This window comes from Platichthys flesus, chromosome 6, assembly GCF_949316205.1.
Source record: "Platichthys flesus chromosome 6, fPlaFle2.1, whole genome shotgun sequence".
Taxonomy (NCBI): domain Eukaryota; kingdom Metazoa; phylum Chordata; class Actinopteri; order Pleuronectiformes; family Pleuronectidae; genus Platichthys; species Platichthys flesus.
Genome location: NC_084950.1, coordinates 10,273,257 through 10,294,702, shown reverse-complemented (window position 1 = coordinate 10,294,702; position 21,446 = coordinate 10,273,257). Strand labels below are relative to the sequence as shown.

The 21,446-nt window shown below is 43.1% G+C and overlaps 1 protein-coding gene across 1 annotated transcript in view; it reads right to left on the bottom strand.

Annotated features, from left to right (window-relative positions):
* itpr2 (inositol 1,4,5-trisphosphate receptor, type 2) overlaps nt 1-19,727 on the bottom strand; it is a 55,238-nt gene extending 35,511 nt beyond the window's left edge. The window contains exons 1-27 of the mRNA XM_062389349.1: nt 19,299-19,727; nt 13,897-13,967; nt 13,427-13,545; nt 13,245-13,331; nt 12,028-12,186; nt 11,141-11,239; nt 10,608-10,691; nt 10,361-10,507; nt 9,509-9,604; nt 9,138-9,182; nt 7,908-8,059; nt 6,831-6,930; nt 6,560-6,720; nt 6,320-6,461; nt 5,912-6,070; nt 4,635-4,807; nt 4,230-4,349; nt 3,816-3,998; nt 3,426-3,677; nt 3,197-3,344; nt 2,941-3,088; nt 2,238-2,425; nt 2,010-2,133; nt 1,855-1,912; nt 1,591-1,756; nt 1,175-1,342; nt 611-697 (exon numbers count right to left, since the gene is read on the bottom strand). Coding sequence (XP_062245333.1) covers nt 611-697; nt 1,175-1,342; nt 1,591-1,756; nt 1,855-1,912; nt 2,010-2,133; nt 2,238-2,425; nt 2,941-3,088; nt 3,197-3,344; nt 3,426-3,677; nt 3,816-3,998; nt 4,230-4,349; nt 4,635-4,807; nt 5,912-6,070; nt 6,320-6,461; nt 6,560-6,720; nt 6,831-6,930; nt 7,908-8,059; nt 9,138-9,182; nt 9,509-9,604; nt 10,361-10,507; nt 10,608-10,691; nt 11,141-11,239; nt 12,028-12,186; nt 13,245-13,331; nt 13,427-13,545; nt 13,897-13,967; nt 19,299-19,390 — 3,528 coding nt within the window. The 5' untranslated portion in view covers nt 19,391-19,727. The remainder of the gene's footprint in view (nt 1-610; nt 698-1,174; nt 1,343-1,590; nt 1,757-1,854; nt 1,913-2,009; nt 2,134-2,237; nt 2,426-2,940; nt 3,089-3,196; nt 3,345-3,425; nt 3,678-3,815; nt 3,999-4,229; nt 4,350-4,634; nt 4,808-5,911; nt 6,071-6,319; nt 6,462-6,559; nt 6,721-6,830; nt 6,931-7,907; nt 8,060-9,137; nt 9,183-9,508; nt 9,605-10,360; nt 10,508-10,607; nt 10,692-11,140; nt 11,240-12,027; nt 12,187-13,244; nt 13,332-13,426; nt 13,546-13,896; nt 13,968-19,298) is intronic.
* Between the last annotated feature and the right edge of the window lie 1,719 nt (nt 19,728-21,446).

Below are 21,446 nucleotides of genomic sequence, written 5' to 3'. Positions count from 1 at the left end.
AGAAATATTATTACCTCTACCAATGTTATGTTTTTGTCTAGATTTATTTGTCAGGTAGCAGGATTACACAAACACTACCAGACATACTCCCTCGAAACATGGTGGAAGGATGTGAAATGGGTCAGAGAAGACCCCATTACATGCTGGTGCAAATCTGGACTAGGCGACAGATCTTGGAAATGTTTTACTTTCTCCAACTCTGACAAATATGTTTCACAGTGTATAATTCAGTGGACCAATATCAATGAGTTTGTGCGAATTTATGTAGTATGCACTCTATTATGTGTCATTCTAATTATTAGTTTTAATCCTGTTGTAAAGATATTTTAAGACACTTTAGCATTTATTGATGGAACAGAATCTTAGTGGGAGAGAGAGAGAGAGAGAGGGAGAGAGAGAGAGAGTTAGAGAGAGAGAGGCAGACATGCAGCAAAGAGCCGGGTCAGAACCGACCCAGTGATTGCTCCAGAGAACTCAAGCCTCAGTCTCAGTGCATGGGGTCCACGATCCACCAGGTGAGTTGACAGAGAGAAATATTTGATGTAATATACACAAGAGCAGAAAAAGTCATAGAGCAAGAAAAACTTGGATGTGCAGACATGGAGCTCACCTCTTTGACAATGTTATAGTTGTTTGCCTTGTTAGAGTCAATCTGAGGTTTATTATCACCGTCCTGGACTGGGCTCAGAACAACCTCCTGGCAAAAACACAAAGACAAACAAAAACACACAACTCTTTAGCAACATTCAGCCCCTGACAGTCTATCGGCGGCACAAAGCAGCCTCTGTATCCTGTGTCTAATTAATGGGCATTTATCACAGTGTAGTGGGGGAAAACCCAGCAGTCGTAACTTTCCTCAAACCATTAAAGTAAGAATAATGTTTGAGAAATGAAACAAGTTGCAGGCTTGACTCTTATAAAGTATTAAGCTGTAGTCCTGTTCTGAAGAGCATTGCTATTATGTTTTATATACGTCCTATTCGACATAACAAAACAGTCTCCACCAACCCTGATTCACAACAACAAAGAAAGCATTCTTTCCCCATGCAACTGAGTGACTGGTGGAACGTTAGGCCACACCCACTTCCTGTGGAGCTCTTAATGTCACTGTGAAGTCGGGAAGGCCGAACTTTGTTCTAGATGATGGATACCATTAAAAGGGATGGTGCCGCACCTCGGTGTTCTCTTCGTTGCCCTGTCTGACCACCAGGTCCTCGCTGCTGTAGACGCTGCTCTTCTCCACCCACAGCTCCGACTTCTCCACAGTCAGACGCAGCTGGTCCAGGTCCGTCTTGATCTGCTTGTAGTTCTCTACATCCTGCGCTGACACCAGCAGCTGGACCTGGAGAACGCACGGACACACACAACACACACTCTGGGTGAGAAATAAACTAGACAGAGAGATGTTAAAAGAAAGAACGCGCGTGAAAGCAAAATCTCTGCCAAGAAATCTCAGAGCACCACTTTGGAGAAATGATCAAAATACATCAACCATGACAGACAACTCACTTTACACAGGAGGCGCCTGATGCCGCACACTCTCCACTCGCCAGCTATGGAATGCTTGTGTGTAACCTGCTCTGTCCTCACCTGTTTGAAGGCCTGCAGCACCTCGGATCTCTGGCTGAAGTGTTTGAAGATGAGCTGCAGCGAGCCGGACACCAGCGGGGGGTAGTCTTGCATGATGAGATGGATCAGAACCCTCAGAAAAGTCCTGCCGCCCTCGTCGTCAAGCTCCACTGCTCCCAGCTCGGAGCTGGAATCACAAAACCGCACTTATCCAGCTTTCAAGTTTCATTGGCGAGGGTCGAATAGTGTGTTAAACAAAAAACTGGCAGTCTGAGCTTCACCCACCTTCCGGCAAACATGCTCTCTGCTTTGGTTGCAATCTCATCGATGTCTGGCTCAGACGCTACAGACAAAATAAAGTAAACAACAGGTCAGTTCAGTACAGTTGGCAGCAAAAGGCCTGATGTAGGATATTTGCAGTAAGAGAAATTCTTTCTCACGCATCACGAAAGGCATCTCAGCCACTGAGGCCGAGGTGTCGATGACGGACTTGTCCCCAAACTCTTTCTTGTAGATGGACAACAAGTACGTGATCCTGTAATCTAACCTCACGCTCAGGATGAACTAAACAGCAAGTAGAGAAAAGCACAAAAATAAAGTCACTCACTTGTGCAGGAAGGTGAACATTTTCTAAATAGCACCACCTATATCCAGAGAGCAGTGCTTACTTGCAGGATCTCGATGATCTTTAGCTTGGTGTCCATCACCATGACGTCCTCGTTGTCCGGCAGGAAGTGCCCTTTGCTGTAGCGCAGAGAGGGGGGGGTGTCGGCGAGGCTGTGGGGCACCCCGCGACTCATCACCATCTGAGTCATCAACTCTCCAACGCCGTGGATAGTTCGAAGGACATTGTTGCCTGAAGGAAACATTTATCTTTACATATTTTTTACTTTATGTGTGTGTGTTTGTGTATATGTGTGTGTGTGAAGGGGATCATCATCAAGTTAAATTTGCAGCCTGTGAAAATTTGATAGCCTAGGAGAATATTGTGTTATTCTCTTCAGTCCATTAAACTGAACCAAAAGTTTTATGTTATTAATGTCTTTGTCCACTTCCAAAAAAACTTTTGTCAATCCAGTTTCATTTTTATTGTGAATCAGCTGAGGAACAAATATAATATAATAATGTGAACCTGGTGTTTGTTCCTCAGCTTCTCGATCAGGTCCCCATGTTTTTTCTCCCTGATACTTTTATAAATCACCTTAAGCTATTTTTTTTTATCTGCTGCATCTAAAACCTGAACGCTCTCTCTGCCCTGTTCAATTAGCTTACCCCTTCTATAAGGAAACAACAAAACACAACATAACTTGTTACCTTTCACTTTCTATTGACTGTTTAAAGGGCTACATTACAATGTAATAATGCACTGACCAGCCTCTGGGCTCTTGTTGAGCTTGTTCGTGAAGGCGAGTGGCTGCTGGACAATATCCAGGATGGCCAGCAGGGTGCGTGTTAGACGCAGCAGCTCACTGAAGCTGTAGAAACCAAAGTAAACCAGGTTCCGAGCCAGATTCACCACCTGGAAAAGAGATGTGAATTGAGAGCAGTTCAATTTGAGACTATTCAAGAAAATGGGGTTGACGGTATGAGTAATCACATTTGGAATATATGCTGCAATGGATTTTACCTCTAGTGTCAGTTCATTCTTGTCTTTATCCCCGAATGGAAAATTCTGGCAGACCACGTCTTTGAGATAGTCTTCCACAAACTCCATCGTGGGAGCAAACTTCTTCTTCATGTCCTCTCTCGAGCTGTCCGTGGAATCGTACTCAAACCTGCGCCAAACAAACACAATCTGTCTAATTGTGCATCAGACACCGTACAAGCGCTTACTCAATCTCAGGACGCTCTCTCACTCATGGACGGTGATCTTGGAAGGGATCTCGGTCCAGAGGCGGGCGTAGCGTACGGGCACCACAGCTTCCTGCGGGTCGCGGTCCACGTGCATGTGCAGCATCAGGCGGCAGAAGGAGGCTCGGAGGTTGTACGGCAAGCAGTCGTCGAACATGCTGCGTAGGATCAGATCCACGGGAAGCTGACAGGAGATCTGGTTGATGGCTAGATACTGACGGTCCAGACACATTTTAGCAAACAGGTTCAGCTGATATCTGCAGAGGAGGTGAAGGAGAAGAAACCCTTTTTTTATTTTGCAGATTGAACAAAATTTGTTTCAGCTACTTTTGTGTTTCCGAGGGAAATAAGACTCAGCACATTGGCACAACTGAAGGTAAGAGCCCAACCGCCACCTGTAGTAAGTGATGATGTCGACATCCATCTTGTGGGTGGCCTTGGCATCCTGGGCCAGGTGGCGGATGGACTTGCCGTGAGGCTCCTTGTGGCTGTCGATCCAGTAGAGCCAGACCTCCTCGTCCTCCACCTCGTCCTGCAGCAGGGTGGGCTCCAGGGTATTGTCTGTGTTAGAGATTAGTCTGGGGTGGGAGGGGGGTGATGAGGAAGGAGGGGGAGAGTGTGACAGAAAGTGGTTACGAGACAGAACTGCACACGTTACACTTTGACGCAGAGGTGCTGCTGGAGATATCTATCGAGCAGGAGGAAACAGCAATCGCACGTGCTGGGGAGATTGAACACGTTCTTAAAAATGAACGAGGGAAATGCAACAGGAGCAATTCGTTTTTTTTTTTTTAAATAAACCCACTCACTTGGTCTGGATGAGGATATCTGCATTGGCCGGGTTCAGCATAAATTTACAGATGAGCTCCTGTGTGACGGGGATGGCCGTCTTGTTGGACACACAGAGATCGGAGAGATAATCCAAGAACCTGGAAGAGCAGAGCAGACACGAGCACAGAAACACACAAACACGTTACAGTTGGTCTAAGTTGTCTTTCACAGGATATATGGTATTGTATTTGACATGTAAAGTGGGTAAGCCTGTTATGTAACAAGGTGCACATATTGTGACGGGTTACGTGATCAAATTTAACCTCTCGCTAGATAAATGATGACTTCTAATTTTCTTTCACAGCGTCAGGATTGTTCTGTATTTTCTGTAATTGAATTGTCCCCTGGGTTCTTCTGCTCTCTGGCGGTGGAACGGCTCTGACCTGGGCTCTCTGTTGCGCCTCAGCAGGTTGACAAACGTCTCGATCTCTCTGGCTGTGATGTGTTTTTCCAGCAGCTTGCGGTTGTTGTGCAGCAGCGCAGTGATCGTGTCCTCGGCCAGGATCTCATACCCGATCTGAGACTGCATGATTGAGAACTTTTTGGCTATATATTCCTGCGAGGAACAAGAAACGTATGGTTTTAAAAACTGCACTTTTGTAGATGGTTGTGAAATCACGCAGAAATATTCAGAGCCAGTAACACAGACGGATTAAATAAGCTGAATCACTGCGCTTATCTTTGTGTTTGTTTGAACATTATCAAGAGAGAACTTGTTCAACAAGTTTACTCTGTTATTTTTAGGCCATAATTCACTTTCAAGAGGTTTTCCCACAGTTACAACTGACAGCTAGATGTAAGGTTCACATTACTTTCATCACGGCTGAGGGTTGGACCCATCAATCACAACTGATTGATCTTACACAATCAGAACCTAAAGTTCAACAGGTTCAACTGCTTGTAGGTTTTAGCGAAAGACTGTACACAATAATGGACGAGGTGACAGCTCCTCAAATTGAAGCCCACCACCACCCAGTGGCTGACTGCAGTATTTATCCATTCTTCTCCATGTTAATTGATGGGACACATAAAAGTCAAAGCACAAGTCAAATACATTTTGAGTAGTTCTTATCACATTGATTCATTTTGGCTTTGATTAGTGACCTAATGCTGTAAAACGGGATGAACCATCATGATTGACAGCTGACATAGCTTTTGATTGGTGCGTTTACTGCTCAGAATCTGACTCTAAATGAGCAAAAATGGCCAATGTTTACTTTGGATATTTTAGCTTCATTTCCTGATATCTATTTCTGTGCCTGACAGACAAACACAGTGTAGCAGAAATACCAATGAGTGCCCTGAGTCCCGAGTGTATTCAACATAAATTCAATCTTTTCATTTACGTAAAATAATCTGTGCTGTGAGCTCACGTTCATTATTAGATTTGTCATGAATTATTTCTGTGTAGCCACTGATCTATTGAAAGGCTGATTAACCACTGCTTAGGTTTTTAACAGGAAGCATCATTACAGTAGTTGCTTTGCCCCGCATAGATTTTCCAAGTCAATCTTGAAGAATCTATACTTCTAAGCTTCCAGTTAAATCTCCACCCCTCTGTCATTGCACTGCCCTGCGACCTGTTCATAGCGACCATATTAATGAGCCGGATGATAACCCAGTGAACACTAAATAGTAGACATGTGTAGAAAAGCCATGCCTGGTTTTTGCGGTAGTCCTGTTGGGAGTGCCGCAGCACCCGGTAGCAGAGTCTCAACATGTACTTGAAGTGGGCATAGCGCTGGTCTCCCAAATCCTCCAACCTCAGCATGGCACCGTCTCCCTGATCGGTGAAGGGTGCCTTCAGGACGCCAAAGATCTGGAGGAGCAGAAACCCAGACATGGCAATGAAGAATTGAGGTTCTACAGCCTGTAATGCAATAAACAGACTTCCTGAGGCTAATCTGTAGCTATTATAAAATATCTCACTAATGGAAACACAATACAATTAAGATTTGCTCTGGGCATTACTGTCCTTCTGTCACACTTCAGATGAATCTGTCTCAACATAAGGGACATTAAGGAAAAGTGTTTGTGTGTGTGTCTGTGTGTGTGTACTTGTGCTGACCTGGGCGAGGATGTTCTGCTCCCTCATGAGTTTCTGCCTCTCTCGGTTGGGTGTAGAGGTGACCACCGATAACACATCCTGGCCATTGTTTGGTACCACACACACAAAGAAAACCAGGTCCTCCAGGAGTTTAGTCACAAACCTGAAATCGATATTAAGGCACAAAATAACACGTGAACTCATGAAATATTCACACGACCCTGTACGACCTGCGTCAACACGCTCATATCGTCTCCTCACCTCCTCTCGTTCTGAGCGATGTTGCCGTACTGAAGCTTTCTCACGGTGGACTCCAAAACTTTGCTGGCATCGTTGGCAAAGTCCAGGTCCCTGACCTCCGACAGTGGAACTGACACGATGGCAAAAGCCTCTTTGTCCTCTTTAGTGGGACAGGTGCCAATCTGTTGTGACAGTCCAAGCAAATGTCCAATTAATGCATCCGTCCTTTTAGTTGAGTGAATTTTAGAAAATATTCAGAATATCTAATAAGTGTGTGTGTCAGGGTTCAGACCTTTAGCATAACCTGCCGCTCCTCCTCTGCGTCAATGGGGACGTTGGTGCTGGTCACCCAGGTGTTGGTGCATAGGTGCCGAAGCCTCACGTACGAGTTTCTGGGGAAGGATGGAACCAAATCTAAACATCAGATGTGTATTTTTGTTTTGATTGGTTGACCTTGATGCTGTTATTTAACTGAAAAGTAGCCATGTGAAAATTTTACAAGAATATGATGTCTTAGCCGTGGTAGCAAGATGGCTCAGGACATATGTGTTCATGTGGTCTGCTTCAAAACCATTGAAATAACTTACAACTAAAGAATAGTTTACTATGGTATTTGGTCAAACCATTCATGATCCAATGAGGATATATCCAATTGACTGTGGTGATGACCTTACTTTTACTTTAGCTCCACGATGTGATCAATACATAGCTCAATGTTTACTAGGCACAAAGTTTGGTGCCACAAAAAAACAACTAGATGAATTGCCATGAAATCTGGTCAACCTCTAGACACATCATAAACATCCGACTTTTCATTGAGCACAATCCTGTGATCCCAAACTATAGTTTATCACATACCTGAAAAAGATGATATTCCAATAGATCAGAGTTCTACTATGTCTTTAGCATGAATTAGCAAATAGAATGCTAACATCCTAAAATAATATAAACACCCGTGAAACAATCTCTGCTAAATATCAGCATGTAACACATTCTGTATCAAGCAAACACTTAAGCATGCTAATGCTAGCATGTAGCAATAGGCAGCATTGTGCAGGAGCAGCCTCACTCGCCTGTTAAAATGACTGCAGACTCGTTGTCTTGGTAGGATATATAAAATATATTGCAATTTGAATGAGAAACTTCAAATATGTTTTATTTGATTTTCACTTGTTTCAAAATTGATTCAGTTATGTATGCATACTTGTTTTAGACTGCTCTCCTTACCGACAATAAAATAACACATGAGCAGATGATTTCAATAAAGTGAAAGTCTTCCCCTAATGGCAGATTTTCTGTTGTTGGTCCCCCTGTGGCTGGTTAGGGTTAGGTTGTTAATGTCGGTGTTGCCCCAGTGTGAGTGACTGACCTGGGCACGAGACAGTCGGCCCGCTGCAGGGTGGTGGCATCCAGCTCAAACAGAGAGGCGATGTCATTCCCGTGGGGAACAGAGACCAGGGTGAACGCAATCTTCTCCGCTGCCTGATGCTTCCTCTTGGAGAACACAGCGTCGGTTTCATTCTGCAGCCGCACACACAAGGACACAGGCAAACAGGCACACACAGGGGCGGTGAAAAGTATGATATAAACTTCTTGAAGTAAGTCTCTCTGACCTTTGTGACCATAAAGGGGAGCGTGGACATGTTTTGTCTCTGGCTCTCATATCTCTCTGCACATGCTCCCCTTAATACTGACGGATGAGCTCCACTGTTGATAAACTTCATCAGTGAGAGTGGATGGATGAGACAAACTACATTTAACACAGACATGATGCCAGAGATCCATGACTTCTCTGTGCTGCGAGTGAGACTCTGCAGTACGTAGGCTGGCAGCCCTTCTGCAGGCTGCAGATGCAACCCATAATGACGCGGGTTCATTTCTCCCGCTGTTCGCTGCATGTCAATGGAAGGGTCCCTAGAGCTGCCTCCGCGCCTCAACTTCTCTTTCTTCCCACTCCCTCCCCTCTTTCTTCCCGTCCCCCTCCGCCGGTGACTCACCCCACCAGCTTAGCACAGGCAAGTGGAGCAGAGCAGACAGCACGTCTGCCTCCCCCCTCCATCCGCTCTTGCAGGGCACCCCCACACCCAGATGTTATGTAAGGAGCCCCCAGTGTGTCTGAAACTCAGCATGTGCATGAGTAAGTGTGTGAGGCGGAGAGAGTTTGTGTGCGCGTTCCTTGCATTGCCGGAATACAAATGTGCGAGGCAGTGAAGAGCTGAAAGAAATGTCTCGATATAGATGCAGACTTTTGGCAGACTTTGTATTTGCGTGTGTGCGTGTCTGTGTGTGTGCACTTTAAGAGTGAGAGAACTGGTGGTGTTGCGTAACCAACGGATAAGGAGACAGAGAAGGGACACAAATTCAACCAAAAAATGTTCAACAGCGGAGATAATAACTCTTTGCACTAAAACACTTGATTTGTTAGTCACAAACTCATTTATCTTTCAGTCAAGTGCAATCTGATTCATTCATGGTGTGAAATGACGACCTCATTGCACTGCTGATGCGCATAACTGTAATTATTAGCCCTGTAGAGTAGTTAGTGAAACAGTCAGCTGTGAGTGGTTTGCAGCTACATGTGCTTGTTTGAATGACTCACCTCTCCTTGGGACTCCACTGTGGTCTCTTTGAATTCAGGGTTCGCCTATAAAAGACATTGAACAGTCTCAGATCTCGGATGTGGAGATGATCATCATGTCATTATCGTCCTTATCACCCAAATCCAGACTGTTTTACAGCAGAAGATGGGGGATACAGGCCATATCAATGGGAACACTGCCACCTACAGCACATCACCTAAAGTCCCCCTCAAATGTGCTTACTCAGACACTGAGAAGCAGACAGTGTCCTTCAAATAAAAGGTTCTGCTACTCTTCAAAAATAACTATGTAATTTGACACAATGAGAAGCATCATTAAAAAATTAAAACGATAGTTGAATCTCTGACACGAGCGTAAGAGCAGAACTCACCTCGGATGCGAGATAATTCCCAGTCGCAAGGTGTTTAAAGCGGAAGAGACTGTTCCACTGGCCGGCTCCGCCTCTACAGGGGTCATAGTGCACGACCTGGGAACAACAAATAATACATCACAAATCTGGAAATAGTGTCAGCCAGTTCCTCCTTCAATCTAACTTCTAATATAGCAGGGGGACTTTTTTATAGTTTTTTCAGTTTTTGTCTGTATTTGGATTACTATGACATTTCAACACACGTAGATAAGGATGACTTCTGTTAAATATCTCTGGTTCCCCTGAGACCGGATTACCTCACAAACCAAATGGAGTAAAAAGATGCACGTCTTCATTTGCAGCGTTTGCATCAACGTCACTGCAGCGACCGAATGAGTCAGAATGCAAGTCATCCGATTCGCTTAGTACAAAAGGAATTTGTGTTTGTCATACTGTTACTAAAACACGTCAACCGCAGATATGTTAAGAACATGCAGGAACAAACAGCAGAGGGACAAGAGGAACTCCAGTTTAGAGTGTAAACTGATAAAGAGGAACACGCAGTACAACAGATAGAGGATGACAAAAAACTATAGGTTGAAATGGCAGAAAGAAGAACATTATAATAACGTATAACAAAGGGGGGAATAACGGCCTGAACCCGTGAGAAACTGTCCTTAATATTGACAAAGCTGTAAATCTAAGTGTGTAGGAATATATTAGGTTTATTAAGTGGGGTCTTTATTTTGTTGATGTACGGTATGACTTTCAATTTACCAAAAAGTCATGATAATTATCAACTCCAGCTACATTAAGCATCACTGATGAATTCAAAATTAAAGTGAGATGTTATCAGTTGCGTCTGTGTGTTACCTCGACCTCCCACAGAGCCTTGGAGCTGGTGGCGGAGGTGGCCGTCTGCCTCAGCGTGGTCCTGAGGAACACGTGCTGCTGCTTCTTGTAATCGTCCGAAGTGAGGAACTTCTCCTGCTCGGCGTGAAACAGCCTCACAACGTCTCCCTGACAGAGGACACACGCAAAAAGGATTTGGGGTTGTTTAGCCGTTACAAATTCTGCTAAAATACGGACTGAATAAACAGACGTTATAAAATCTAAATACCCCCTTGAGGATATCTTCCTTGTAGTCGCTAAACTTCATGAACAGGGTGACCTTCCAGCTGGTGGTACAGCTGACAGCATTAACCTGCAGCATGAAGAAGAGAGTAGAAGAAAAACAGAAAACAAAATCAAGATTTTATTTTATCATGCACAAGTCTCATGCCGTCTCCTAAATCCTTGAAAGGCAACTTTTTTTGTTGATCTTCACATTTTAACCACAGTTAACACGATGTGTGTATATCATTCCATTCCATCGAATATAGACATATTTCATCGATATATAACATTATAAACTATTCCCTAAACTACGAGCTGTTTCAATATTAATACATCTTATTTCGTAAAGTGCTATGAACAATGCTCAGACACATTTCATAGACTAAAAAAAAAACTGATAAAGCAGATAAAAGCAAATAACTTAAAAAACACATCGTAATCATACATGGAGATATAAGATAGAGATCATCATTTAATTAAAATTAAAAGTATCTTGTTTAACAGACTCATGAAATTATATAGATGAATAAGTCCCACCTCTTTGCAGCCGGGGTTGTCCAGCAGCTCGATGTTACTGGCGTGCAGCGGCTGACCTGCGTTCACCGGCATCAGCACCACCTTGTCTCCAACCACCACCTTGAACCAAACCAGAGACAAGTCACATCGCAGCAGGGGACACAGGGGGGGTCAAGTTCCAGCAGAGGGTTCAGATGGATTTGAACAGAGAGAAAGAGTGGGCTCCATGCAAAGGAAGGGGTTTTTCTCAGGTCTGCAAACATCTACTTCAGAACACAGAAGGTGCTAAGTGCAGCGGCTACAGGCCGAGCTTCACACGAGAGAGAGAGCGGTGTTTTTTTTCAGACCATGATGAGTGGACACGAATGCAGCATACAGAGACATGGTGGCTGAAAAGTATACAACCTGTTATTGTATCGTTGTTTTGCATAATACATGCTCAGTCTACTTATAATAAACTATTATAATAGACTGTCCACAGTCAACTGTATCTCATTGAGCAGCTGTGCACAAGCACACAAGGTTTGATGTGGGTGGTTCATCACATCTGTTTCAATTCTGTGCAGGAATATAACAAACACTATGATGTCACTTTCAATGTCATACAGCAGACAGGAGGGAGAAACTTACCGAATACTTTTTTAAGCTCAACCTGAAAATCTACATGCAATGGGGAGGCCAGTGCATCCATGCGTTTAACATGATATTCTGTGTCTGACCTAATATTGCACAAACAACATGCACAATCAAGAGCAATACCTTTAACCATAGGATGCTAAAGCCAAAAGGGGGGAGGACAAAATCAGAAATGTTACTGGGACAGGACAAACATTGACCTGACAGTGTAAACAGAGAGACACGTCATGGCTTTGTACAGAAACGTGATTCCGGCCGGAGGGGACACCTACATTGTCTCCCTCGCTGCGGAGCTTCCAGAAGGGCTGGATGTAGAACCAGGAGCCCTCGTTACCGTCCGTGTCCAGGGACACACGCATGGCGTTCTTCTCCAGCAGAGCGGGGAGTCGCTTGTTCACCGTCAGGTACTTGTTGCTCTTAATGTGCAGGAGCTGAGACAGAGGAACCACAGGGTTGAGACAGGGACTAATCTAAGACTTTCCTAACCCAGGTGCCATAAAGGGGGGCCACAGTTTACACAGGCCCCAAAGGGTGCCGCACTATTATATATTACATCATACGATTGTTATAACTCAAGCAATAAACAGTTGATTTTATATAATTGAATATAGACAGGTACCTCCTGATTGTTAATCTACTGATTACTTTATGATATTTTATAAATTCAGAATTTCTTAATTTTACAACTCAAACCTGAAAACCTGTGGAGGTTTTACATGAGAAAATATTTAAAAAACTCATCAAAATAGTTGACATATCATCAACTGATCAATTAATGAATTAAGCAATTTATATTGTATGTTTTGGGTATATTCCAAAGCATCATATTATATAAGTTTTGTGGAAAGTAACTAGCAGCTGAGGGTGTTGGATGAGTATATAGTATAATAAGTAATGCACTCAAATATGATTATAATATAAGATAGAAATAAATCACAGTTTTAAAACAATTAAAAGTTAGTCTATTAACAAATAGTAAATAGCTTCATTCAATAATTAGTGATCTAAAGGTAAGTGCTGCGTAAGCACTTAAATACCTCCCACCATTTTACAAGAGTAATAAGATATCCACTTTTAAAATAAATAGGTTGCTTATCACCTCAAGGTAACTTGTTTATTTCAAAAGAACTGGCTTCGAATTTCATTCAGTCTGACAGTCTGAAAAAAGGGTGTCCGACCACTCTGCACATGACAGGACTCCACTCAGACCTCAGACGAGAGGTGAATTACACCAGCTTTCAAAGTCAAACCTCATAAACTGTTTGAACATGCTTTTCCAACAGCAGTTAAGTATGAAGTTTCTTTTCTCAACTCAACACCTGGAACAAGAGCCAAGTGATCACTGACAACACGTCCTATCATTTCAGACTTTTACAGACCTGCCTGAGTAATCAGACTGGATCTCAGTAACGTCACCCTGGTTAAACAGAAAAACAAAACAAAAAGCTGTGGACTGGAGCCAGTGTGGCGTTGCAGTAGAGATCCGTACCTGGATGACATTACTGTATTTGACAACCTCTCCGAGCAGCTTCTTGTTCTCTGACTCGTTCTGCTTCTGTTCCAGTTCTGCTGCATGCTGGGTAATACAAGAGAAATCTGTTAGAGCTTTCGGATTCACAAGAACAAAGAGATCTAGATGCAGATTGAGATTTAAAAAAAAGGGGGTTGTACCTGTAACTTCTTGAAAAGATCTCCCTGTGTGTTGTTATTTCCTTGTTTTCCTTGTTTTGCCTTCCAGAACTGCTTCTGGGCCGAGTATCTGTTCATGGGACACACCTTGAAGAGGCAATCTGCAGAGGACGAGAAGCATTCAGGCACACAGGAGTCATTCCCTGTAAGTCAGGTTGAGTTCCACTCAAGGGTGTTAATGAGGTGAAGCTGCCTTTTTGAGGTTAGTGGTTGTTTACCCACCGGGCGACTGCAGAGCCAGTTAAACCTATTAAGGCTTCATGTAAACCACAATGTTGTGTTTAAAAACACTGCAAGCAAAGGATATGGTCAGCTTTGACAGTGTGTTTGTGTGTCTGTGTGTGTGCCTGTGTCTGTTTGAGGGTGTGTGTGCGCGCGTGTGTGCTTGCGTACTTGCGTGTGTTAGTGTATGTGTAACCCTGAACCAGTGTGAGTAGTCTAATCATACATACCTCTAAATTTCTTAGGCGGGTTTGCAAGGTCTCCGGCATCAGGCTGAACCACACACCTGTCATCGACAAGCCTGTAGAGAAAAACACAAATACAACATTTCACTCACCATAATATCTTAAGTACATTACAGTTGTAGCAAGAGGAGTAAAGATTCACCCTCTAAATCTAATAAAAGTTTAGATTTTTTTTATTCAATATCCATGAATCACTCTCTGAGAAACACATTATCTGAAAAACTTCCGATCTCACAAAGTTAAAGAAAAATAATAAAATACTCCTTGATCTGCTGATCAGCACAGAAATGGTTCCTCTTTGGGTCATGGCTCACCTCTCCACAACATTACATGGAATGCTGTAGGGTAGTTTTTGCGTAATCCTGCTTACTAACAAAGAAACAAGCAAATAGAGACGAAAACACATAATCTCTTGGTGGAGGTTAATATGCAATTTTCCCATACTTCAAAAATAATGATGAATGGAAAATGGCAGCAGGTTGCTGCTGTATTGCGATACAAGATCATGGACGTATGATTTAGTGTTTAGGTGCAATTCGTATGCCGTGTTTTCCACTGGCCAGTTATTGTCCCTGAAAAATAAAGATTTACATGACACAAGCAGTTCCAATTGTGGTGTCGCATACAAATGCAAATACATGAATTCTACAACCACTCATGTCAATCCACGGCTCAAAACCACACTTGAGTGGCAGTTCACCTGGCACCTGCAGGATGAAAAGCTCAGCTGGTGACACAGCTCTCAGAGTCTGGACTGGTGCTATAAACATGTTCTGATCTAAAGCTGCTTTGATCGCAGTATACCGAGCCAGCGGCGGGAAGGTCTTCTGAGTCTCGTGGTTTGTATTTAGATAAATGACATCCGACTTTCTGTTGTGTCAAATATATTACGAGTAACAATCAAACAAGATGACAATGCACAGTGTCTGTGTGTAAGATGAAGCGTTTAGAAACAACCATTGTTTCGGTGACTGGAGGATCCTCAAGGCCTCTGGAGGAAACCATGTGGTTTCTGTGCAGTGTTGATTAGAGGGAATTTGAAGTGGTGTCATCCACTGAATAACGGCCTAGTTACCCACATCCTAGACTTGTAGCTTCTCTTCGCTGACTGTTTTACACACTACAGACATTTCACTGGATCAGCAGGTCTCTGAAATTCACACGTTTAAAAATCTACACTGACTGCTAAAGCTGCAAAGCTGATGATGACCGATATCTAGAGTCACCGCCGTGGTTCACAAGTTGTCAGTTTGTTTTGTTTTAACTTGTGATTATGAAGTCGATTCCGATTGCAGTCTGTGACGGCTGCACCATTTGTTTTGGAATTGATTCCCTACAAGAGTCACCACCATGTAAGAAATCTCATGGAAAGATTTAGGCAAAATTTACGTCCGCCACTGTTAAACCAAAACAGGAAGAGGATGGTGCTTTTGTTTCCCCGGCAGCTATCGGTAGTTTTCCCCCCGACACTGGAAAAGGCAGATGGAACCAGCGGAGTGACTGTTTGAAACTCTACCCGGCAAAAGAAAATGGTTCTCGATGTCTGAGGAGGAAGAAAACAAGGTGAACAGAAGGACAGATGGAAAACAAGTAGTCTCTCTCTGCACGCCGCGAATGACTCACTGATAAATAGACTGATGAGGCTAGTGAAAACTTGACGGATGTTTTTTATGTTCCATCAACAACGCGGCCTTATTACTTCACTGCCTTTTAAAAGGGTCTAGTGTAAATGGGGATTTTGTACCTCGCTGTTTCTTGCTTTTGGCAGGAACCAGGCTTTTTGTCATGTTGCGCCCAGTAATACCAATTAGAAACACTAGGGGTATTACTCAACGTAGGCACGGTGCCAATTGTGAACCCTGCTGGTATTTGTAAACACAAGCTAATTGATCCCATTCGCCACAAGGAACATTTGAAACACTGGATTCAGTCGGCCATTATTCAGTGGAACTGAATGCGTGAAACCAGAAAATACAAAGGGTAATGGAATTTCCCCTGAGGAAATGTTTTACACGCTCATTATTAAAGGAGCTGGCTTCTCTTTCTGAGACCAAAATTCAGGTCAGGGCTCCAGCGGTGAATCTACTTTAACTTAATTTTCCTCATATATGTCTGAAAGGTCTGATTTTATCTGAATGGTTGAACTTTAAGGTTTCTTGTGTCGGTAAATCAGTGTCTAGGTTGTGCTGCTTGTTGGTCTTCGTTCAGACAGACCTAATCAGATTCTGAGGCACCATGTATGACTGATCTCAGACTTTATTCCCATGCACAGATGGACAAGCCCATCCATTCATCCACCAAAGAGAACCATAAAGCAATACACAATTCCTCAAATTCATTTAAAGAGAGCAGCTCTGCTTAAATGAACTGAGCCATTTCCTTTTTTTATGCCACGACACTTGATCAGTGTGTCAATTCAAGGTGTGTGTGTGTGTGTGTGTGTGTGTATTCTTTCCTCTAACTCTGTATCAGGGTTACATCTAAATGAGAAACAATAGGGCCCAACAGGAAACATTATCAAGTGCTACATGGCTAAACAGGAAGGCCCTGTGGCAAAGGCCCTCCAGCTCATTAATAAGTCATCCTAGGTCCGCAGAGAGGCCGGCGCTGCAAACACGGGGGCTTTGACGGTGGCTGACACTCAGCGAGCAGGAGAGGTTTTCTGTGTAACCGAGTTAAACATGAACCAAAGATAAATCTACCAGGCTGGACACAGACGAGCTAATAATAGCTGCATAGCTTGTGTGGAGTGGACTGAGACAACAACACAGTGTGTGATGATGACCAGAAAAAAACACTCTGATATGTTGCACAACAACTACATAGAATGACTCTAAAGTTAAAAAGGTTTTACAACCATTTTCTGTCACTGCATGTTTCAACCTGCTGACCGAGCAGACTCAGTCATGCACTTCCTCTTTATTACCCTGCAATACTTCATTTTCTGCAGAAAGCTATAGACTAATCCATGGGAGTATAACATCTTGTAGTAACTAAAAAACAAGTTGCTCGTGATTCAAACCAATCTTGGATAATACCAGGAATCGCTTGATTACTGAGAAACATTAAATTTCACAGATCTCCAAAATAAACCCTCTTGGCAACCGTAAACATTTGAAAGCACGATATCCAAAAGGTCAAGGACACCTGTGGATTTGAATCAGCCTCATGACCCTTGTGTTCCTTATAAGATCATCCGGTTTGTGTGTGTTTACAGTATAAGGTGTGTAAGGAACTCACTGATTCATTAATATATTCCTGAGCAAACAGCCTGGGTAGCCTTGTGCGGCCGTGGCAACATTGAGCTCACCAGGGCCGAGGTTCCTGCAGCTCTTTGCTCTAGATACTCCTTTCTCTGGACCTTGGTGAGCTCAGCCCTTGATAAAACACACAGTGCCCCTGTCAAACTGCAAGAGTTATTCAACGCTGATAAGAATTTCACTTCATTGCCTCACAAAAACAGGAGGTGTGAACAATTGCTGTGGGGGGATTTTAAATGTTGTCTGCCCCTGTGTGCTGTTTACATTGGCACAGAGCTTTCGAGACACATAAAGTAGTTTGGCCGTGTGTTTTCCTGCAGCCAGTGAGTCGGGGAACATTGTGTAAGTGAAGGTAAAACATACTTCATCTGCCTTTTACTCAAATACTCTCTAGATCCTCCAAAGAACAAGACCTTAAAGCTGAGGTGTTTACATCCAACAGGCATGCTCTGCCTGTTGGAGGAATTTAAGGCAGGAACAGGAACAACCGAAAGTAGGAAACAGAAAACGAGGGAAAAGGGAGAGAAGGTGGGAGGGGCAGGGCTCATTCCTCAGAGCCAGTCGATCTTTCCACACTTGTTCTGTGGGTTTAGGGGCCAGAGAGCAACTGGAACCACCAAAGGTATTTCACCTTACACTGACACTTTACCCTGTCCGCACACGAGGGAAAACAGCAAAGCAAACCATAGTGACGCTGCAGGAGAATGACCAATGAAAAGTAGTTTCTATCACAACTATACAAAAGTCAGCTGAAAGATAAAAGAAAAAAAAACATTGAAAAGTAGTGGTCAACATTACATGGGTATGTCCCCTTAAAATAAAGCAGTGTCTACTTATTCCTATGAGCAATTTCCCCCAAAAAACGTATTTTGAGTTTTTACTAGGAGATTATTTACAAAAAGAAGTTTGACAAATGTAATAGTTAGATTAGTTAATAGTTAATAGGTTTTTTAGCCTGACCCACCACTTATCTGGTAATCTCTATTAACAGATTCTACAGTTGTATATGCAGAATCTGTTTTTCACGGGACAACACTTGGGGGCCAGAAGCCTTCAGGTATCTTTTTCTAGTTTGATCAGTCACGTTTGAGCCGCCTTCGGTCGTCCACACACACAAACTGTAAGTGTAGAGAGCAAAAGAGGCTGAACACAAACAGGCGATCAGCTTTTTAATTCATCTGCATTCATATGCAGGTGGCTGTTAATAGAGATCCTCCCAAAATATCATGTGGACCTGAAAAACCTACAAAAATAATCACTGTTGGTGTTTTGTGTGAAACAGCCTTTAAACGTTGATACAAAGGAATGAGTCTTGGCCTGGATATTGTCTGTCTACACCGGAAGCCCCAAAATATTAGTTGTTTCCCCCAGAGGCAAATCCTTGACAGACAATAGCCAATTGCTTATCTGGTGACCTCTCAGATTCTTCATCCTCATGTTAGTCAGCACAGACACGGAGGATTTTCTTTCGCTGACTATTGTATCTATCACTTGTGTTTTTGTTATCCTTATCTAATTTATCGTTACAGTCTGCACCACTGGGACAATTCATTTGTTTGAACCCTGAGCAGTGACAATAAAAGGAACATAAATGAAATGAATATAATCACAGTATTTCAAGGGGAGACATTGTGGTGCCCTTTAAAGCCACTAAGCCCCCATACAGGCACAATGTAAATGCATGTAAATGTCTCAGTTACTCTAAACATTTAGTTGAATATCGTCTGCATATCATTTGATCTTCATTATTGGATCTCCCAGACGTTTTTTTGAAAGGGGCCTCCCTGAAGTCTTCTCGTGTCCTCAAGTGGGTCCCCGGGTCCCTACTTTGACTACCAGATGCCACACAGAGCTCTAGCAACCTTTAGCAGCGTCCACCTGGGCAACACGCTGCTTTGCATTCCTGTTGCATTTGCGTAAACGTGAAGAATTTCCTGAGAAGCGACCGATTACGCGTTGACAGGCCTGTGCCACAACAAGTCCCACACGGGAACCTCTTCCTCGATCGGCTCCCAGGGGCCGATCAGAGATCAGGAAAGTGACACAGAAGCAGCGAAGGCATTACAAACACAGCACATGTGGGGGGTGTAAAGGTGAGAATAAGAGGAGAAGCACGGAGGAACATACCCCAGAGTGCTGATGAAGCCATTCACCGAGCCTTCCGCGTAAAGAGACACAATGTCTCCGAGGTGAAGGAAACTGGATCTGTGCTCTGACATGATTCTTCTCTGAACTTTTGCGCAAACTACGAAGAAGATCCCCCCTGGTTCTCCATGCGCGAAAGTCTGGCTCCTGCCTTCGTCTGAAAGTAATCCACACGCGTTAGAGCAGCGCCTCCTCCTCACATTCACCTCCAACTCCTCTTCCTCTTCTGCATTTCAGCCAGGGCGCCAGACAGGAGGCGAGGGAGGCAGAGAATTCAAGAAATAAGCACACTGCCGAAGACGTGCGCGTAACAAAAAAATGCGTTTCTGGGTTGTTGCTGTTTTCTTCTTCTTTACACTTATTTAACTTCTTCCTGTATGTGAGGCAGAGCCGAGAGAGAGAGAGAGAGGCAGAGAGAGCTCTTCTTCACATCCACTTCAGGGGGAGGAGACTCCGGCTGTCAGAGCTCTGAGCCAATTCCGCTCAATGACATGTTTTGGTTTTCATTCAGATCGCAGGGCCTCTGATGAGGAGGAGCTGCTCTTCATCTCATCGCTGGAAACGGCACATCCCGAGGTACCTGTGGATGCAGAGAACGTTTAACTATAGTGTCGTTTAGGAGCATCAAACTAGAAATATAAGATTAAATCCGATCCATACACTTAAAGGTCCAGGGTAAGATTTTAAGTGAAGGGATCGATTGGCAGAAATGTTTTCACTGTTGTTTTTCATCTAAATTGTACAAATTGTTGTTTTTTTCCTCTGGTGGTCCTCTAGGACCACCATGTCTCTTACAGTAGTCCAAACTGGACAAACTAAAAACCTTTTGAGTTGTTATGACAACTACAGGCTGCCACAGGTTCTCTTTTGATGGGGAGTGTGAGGTGAGGAGTACAACATGCAAAAGTCACCACTAGAGGTCACTACATCCTATACACTGAACCTTTAAACAAATGAGGCCAACTTGTCTCCATTTAAATATTCATTAAGCCTGCAAGGACCAAAACATACATTTGTGTGTGCGTGTGTGTGTGTGTGGGGGGGGGGGGTGTGTGAGTAGACAAGCAGATAACATTATATATGTGACAGTGTGGAACCATAGTGCTCAGTATTTAATAAACAAGCTAATATAGGCTAAATAAAAGCATGTAATGACACAATATCTTCTAAAATAACATTTAATTCTGCTTCTTTTCAGTATCACAGCTTCTATTGCAGGTCATTCCACAATTACACAGTTGGTATAAATTATGTCATTAAAACATCAAATAGTTTCCCGGTTTTCATTCAACTGAGGTGAAGTATGGCAGCAGCTCAGAAATAGTAAAAATCTGTGAAATCCATTAAAAGTAAAAGCACAAGCCAGGAGAACACTAGATGGTGATGCAACTGCAGTAATCATAAATCACACATAAACAGTGTCTTGACATGTTTTCAAATTGTTTCTTTTATTTTTGTCAGCAAAAAAAGTAGGGTTGTGCAAGCATTTGGCAGGAAATCAAACAATGACACATGGTCGGAGCGAGTCTGTTTCTCAGGCCACCACACTGATACAGGAGCAGGACTGACAAACAAAATTACACACAAAATAATAAACGTATCTTTTTCTCTTCACACAGAAGCCAAAAATTGTCATACCGTTTTAAAGTATTTTTTTTTTACATGTATTCTCGAATCTTGATATTTTCTGCTTTGTTTGTTTGTTCCTTTCAGACGGAAATCTTCAGGCCTGAAATACACAACCACCAGATGTGGAAAGTAACAAAAATACCTTCATTCAATACTGTGGCAGAAAATAGTATGAAGTTGTCGAAAGATACAGTCTGATCCTCATTTGAATAGACAAATGCAAACGTAGCTCCACCTTCGCCTGCTGAAACATTGAAATGTTGCATAAACTTGGATGTGTCAGTATTAATGAAGCATTAAAGTAATGATCTAATATGAGTCACAGGGAACAGAATGAGTAGTTTTTACTGAGTTTTAAAGAAAGTAAAATCCTTTTACATCGTTGTCATAGTGCTTGTACTGAAGTAAATTATCTTTGACCATCAGTAAATTATCTGAATGAGCTGCAGTGACAGGAAAACAGTGGCCGACGCTCACGTGGGATATTTTAATGTACTACCT